The sequence below is a fragment of the Ruditapes philippinarum genome, unplaced genomic scaffold, assembly GCF_026571515.1.
Source record: "Ruditapes philippinarum isolate M1 unplaced genomic scaffold, ASM2657151v2 ctg1877_1_1_1_1, whole genome shotgun sequence".
Lineage (NCBI taxonomy): Eukaryota > Metazoa > Mollusca > Bivalvia > Venerida > Veneridae > Ruditapes > Ruditapes philippinarum.
Window position 1 is genome coordinate 74155 of NW_026862462.1, and position 5120 is coordinate 79274.

At 31.9% G+C, this 5120-nt stretch overlaps 1 protein-coding gene across 1 annotated transcript; it reads left to right on the top strand.

Annotated features, from left to right (window-relative positions):
- Positions 1 to 1149: 1149 nt before the first annotated feature.
- Positions 1150 to 4648, top strand: LOC132719154 (uncharacterized). The gene is made up of 2 exons (XM_060702900.1): positions 1150 to 3688; positions 4018 to 4648. The coding sequence occupies exon 1, from the start codon at positions 1295 to 1297 to the stop codon at positions 3674 to 3676; it is 2382 nt and encodes a 793-aa protein (XP_060558883.1). The 5' UTR covers positions 1150 to 1294; the 3' UTR covers positions 3677 to 3688; positions 4018 to 4648.
- The last annotated feature ends 472 nt before the right edge of the window (positions 4649 to 5120 follow it).

A 5120-nucleotide genomic window follows, 5' to 3' on the forward strand; every position in this document is an offset into this window, starting at 1 on the left:
GATTTTATCAACCAAATGACCAGTATGATTTAACAATGCATAAAAAACATTGTGATATAAACAAATGTCTTACAGGTCAATGATGAAAACAAAACTTCTTATTCTTAACATATAAAAAACAGACAAAAATATAACCAACAACATTTTTTGCTAAATCAATAGCAATAATACATTGACATTTTATCGCTCTCCGTTTTTACCAACAAAAACTGTTCGTCCTGAAATACGTGAAAAACAGTATATTACGTACACACACACAATAAAAGTTGTTCAGTATCACAATTCAAAACGTTTGCACATAGAACCAATGATATCATATTTAAAAGCATGTTAAGTTAAAACAAAACTTAATTAAACTGACAGATTTAGCAAAAGTATTTTCAAATTATCTTAAAGTGGCCATAATAAAGTACTACATGATTTATGAAAAAACTATAACGTTATGTGGTAAATCCTTTTGCAAAACATGCCAGCAGTCATCAAATGAAACAACTCTAAATTATTCTCTGTCAGATCAAATGTTATTTGCATATCATTATTATCCATCTTACTAAACTCAGACAAACATACATATTAATGATGATATATATGTATGTTTGTCTGAGTTTAGTAAGATGGAAACGATTAAAATACTGTATTAATAAGAATTCCTTGATAAATATTTGTTCATGTCTTTATTGTCTGCATGATTCAGAACAAACACAGTCATCTTCTTGGAATTTTTCAGTAATGAAGATATGTAAAACTGATCCATATTGTATAGTAAATCAATAGTTAAATCAAAATGAAACATTATAAAAATTTATAAAAGTGACAGGTCGACCTAGAAACGCCAAAACAAAAGTCACTCGAATCTTGTATCTATTTGTAAGATGTTTAGTAACATCCATTCAGAACATTTATGGTTAAAACACAACACGTTGGTGTACATCAAAATATAGCTTAATGCAGTTTATCTACGACAACAATTTTTCAATGTATATGAACAATTTGATGTAAACAATATGATCTAATTATAATCTAATTTTCCTTAATTACAGTTTTATCTTACACAGAATGTTCAACTGAATTGATTTATTCAATGTCTTTACTTTTTCTTACATCTCCAGTATCAATTTCTTTGATATGTTTTTTTTTCAGATTCACTTTCTACTTAAACACTCTTCTTCTTTTGAAACCTCAGATACAGTGATTTTTTCCTCAATTTCACCCACCGATTGATCAGGTTTTGAATCAGTACACAGTTCAGTTGGTTCGTTTTTAATTTTTTACATGTTTATTGCAGAAACAACTAATGCAAATGCAGTTAAATGCTCTTGATGCGTTCGATAATGATGTGCTAAATTATGAAATTTACAAAAAAGCTTTAGCTGAGGGTGAAGAAAATGATAACTCCATTCGTGTAAATGTTGTTGGTAATTTCGACCAAGGCAAGACGTCATTAACCAATATTCTTGTTGGAAAAGATTCGGGGAGTGTTCAAAGCACCAATGGTGTTGAAATAAGTAGCTGTAAATACTCTAATGCACAAGAAGGTGTCAAGTTTTGTCCAGAGAGATCTTCATCAGACGAAAACGAATACTTCAGACGTATTGCGTCATTAGTACAGATTGAGAAAGATGGAAACAAATCAAATCAAAGTACAGACAATTCAAAACTTATCAAATTAAACGAAGAAAGTGCAAGCTTGGAAGAAAATGTCAGAAAAACAGGACTAAAGAAAGATATTGAAAAGAGCTCACCTAAATCAAAAGATTATCGGGAAGTTTCAAGATTACTCAAAATGAAAACATGTGACACGTTTAATACTGATGGAGACCTACAGTTCTGGGATTTTGGGGGTCAGTTTATCTTTTATGCAACACATATCTTATTTCACAGTACGACTTCTGTTTATCTCATGGTTTTTAATTTAACCAAACCTTTATCAGCTATTATTGAGGATCCTGAATTTCCAAATGAATCTGTAGGGAAGAACATGCAAGAGTATGCAGAATACTGGATGAGATCCATACATTCTTACGTTGGGTCCGACGATGGTTTACAGCCTCCAGTCATTCTTGTAGGTACTCATAAAGACTTACTCGAAGGCGATGAAAACAATAGACAGATATTTGCAGACGACTATTTTGATGAAATAAGGCAGCTTTTTGAGGATACGCCAATTATCAATCACATTCAGGCAAAACATTTCGCTGTCAATTGCACCAATCCTTGCGACAGTAGTATTGTTGAACTGCGTAAAGAAATCATACGTCTTGGTTCGAATTTACATGGAAAGCTTATTCCTGCGAGGTGGTTACCTCTTGAAAAAGAATTGCTTGCAAAGAAACATAAACACATAATTCTGCATAGCGAAGTCGTGGAAATTGATGGAAAAAACGAGTTTCCGCTAAAAGACAAAGAACAAATTAAAGTATTTCTCCTCTATCAACATGCAAAAGGAAACTTAATTTACTTTGACGAAGAGCCACTATCAGCATACGTTGCTCTGGACACGCAGTATGTTATTGACGCATTTAGATGTATAATAACTTCAGAGAGATTTTGCAAGAGAGAACCAACATATCGTCATCTTTGGAAGACCCTCAGACAGGAAGCAAAGTTAAACATGCAATTGCTTGAGAGAGTTTGGAGTACCGATCCTAAAAACCACTTTCTTGAACACAAAGACGTGCTGCTGATGTTAATGCAAAGACATCATATCATTTCCGAAGCGTTGAGCTATGACGACGAAACTGAAGAGACCAAAGGACTTGGGTGGTATGTTGTACCATCTTTTCTCCGATCATACAGAGCTAATGATGCTGTAAAAGAATTTCTTTCTGGAAGACAACAGACTTTGCTGAAATTTGTTATGTCCTTTAATATCTCTCCCCTAGTGCAGATAGTGTATTATCGTGTCATCGCAGCTTTGGTTGGAAAATGGCAAATAGTCTCCATTGAAAGTCCCGGACAAGAGAAGCAGGTATTGCTGTATGAAAATCTAGGTGTATTCAAACTTGACCGTTACCATGTTGGAATAATTGAACATCATCAAGGTTTCATTGATTTAAGTGTCCAGAAACTTTGTAATTCGGGTATTAATCCTGCCATTGTCGACTTGTTTCGTCGATTTGTAGTTTCAAACGTCATGAACGAATTTAAAAAGCATAGGCAGCCATCAATAAAGCAACGAAGCCTTTTTGAGATTTGCTTTAAGTGCAACGAAGAAAATCACTGCTTTGGTGGAAGTCAACGAACTGTGTCATTGGAAGACCTTCAAGAATCAACGGTTGAACCTTGCCCAGATATGATCAAAGGCCATGAAATAAGTTCACGACAGGCAATTTCTGAATGGTTTCAAGACCACTTGAACATAGGATTGAAAAATGATTACGTGTTGGGAGAAGAACAACTCAGCAAACTGTCTAACACAGTAGGTAAAAATTGGCAGACCCTTGGAATCAAACTTGGTTTACGCAACGTACAACTAGAGCAAATAGAATTGGATAACCAAACAACAGGACTGAGGATATTTAAAATGCTTCTAAAATGGACTGTTCAGAAGCAAAACGAGGCCACCTTTAATACACTTATTCAAGCAATGAAATCTGCAACAGAAGTATCCGTTGATTGGGATGAAGTTAAAAACATCGCCGAGGAAATAGAATCCAAAAATAGCACCAGACTATAGCACTCCAGACAAGTAAGAATATAAAATTTGCCTCTACAAGTTTCAGAGACAATTTGTAAATTTTATTGAGCGGATTAGCAGAACATTATATAAATATTTCCTTTGAAACCCAATTACAAAACATTTCTTAAGACAAAAATCAAAACAAAAAAAACAACAAAAAAAAAACATATACTGATTATATTATACAAATGATATTCACCTATGTTATATTAATTTTGATATTCAATGTTTTCAGTTGAACAAATAAATAAATATGTTAAATGCGTTTTAGTTATTTTAATGAAATCAGTTCATTAATCACTTTCCTATTCATTTACATTCTTTCTTTTTTATGAAAGGTATTGTTTACAAAAACAAATATACAAAACAATGAAGTCGTCACTCAGATAAGCTGAAAGTCGTCACATTTCTTATTGGAGTATCAAGACAGAGTATCGAAACAAAGATATTTATAATCGTATAAAAGACTCTTTGGAAACAAACCGTTTTAATAAGAATATGTAGATGGTGTTGGAAATTTGATATGATATAATTAAATTATTATAATACAATGTTTGCAGTAATCGATTAAAATGCCTACTTAGAAGCTGTACAGAAGAATTAAGATAGTTATAACAGTTGAACGTTATGTGATTTGGATGAAAGAAAAGTTCTTCGAGTATCTAACTATATCAGAAAAAAACGAAAAAATATTCGCAACATTTTTCGCAATATTAATAAGACATTATTTTATTTGTTATCACTACAATAATCTGTGAAATAGAAAGAATATCGAAACAAAGGGGTGTAACTCAAAGAAAATAATTGCAGAGCATTTAAATTTCCTTTGTCATTGAAGTTATAGAAATAATAAAAAACTATCCCTGTCGTTACAAAATGTTTACCCCTGAAGAAATGTAACTAATCTGCGAACATTTGTAAATGTCTTCTTCCACTTTCGTCACTATTTATATCCTAGAACAAAAAAAAATGTGATAAAAATATTACACGTGACAACGTTATTTGCTTTATTTTGCTTTACTCTAAGTTTATTCAACAATATTTATATTTTTCTGTATTGATGGATTACTTTACAACATATGAAATATTTTGATGTATTGTTTTTTTCATGAATATGTAGAAGAAACAAAGAATAGCTGTGTTATCATGTGTATACAATGAGAGCTGCACAAACAACATAGTTGTACTTGCCTAATAATTTTTCACGTGATAACATTGACGACTGAAAAAAAAACATGTCTGTTGTAATAGAACTAAAAAAACACTGAGTAAATTTCCGTCATATTTGTATCTTGCTATTTCACCATAATTTATCATATTTGAAAAATGTAACATTCTGTTTGTTGAAAATCATTCCAGCAGTACTTATTTGAAATAACATTTTTACACATGGGAATTTGTGCGTTTTAACAATTATCTTTTTTATATTTTCTCACGGCAC

What these genes read in the sequence shown, in the direction of transcription:
- LOC132719154 (XM_060702900.1), top strand. Translation starts at nt 1,295, where the DNA reads ATGCAAATGCAGTTAAATGCTCTTGATGCGTTCGATAATGATGTGCTA.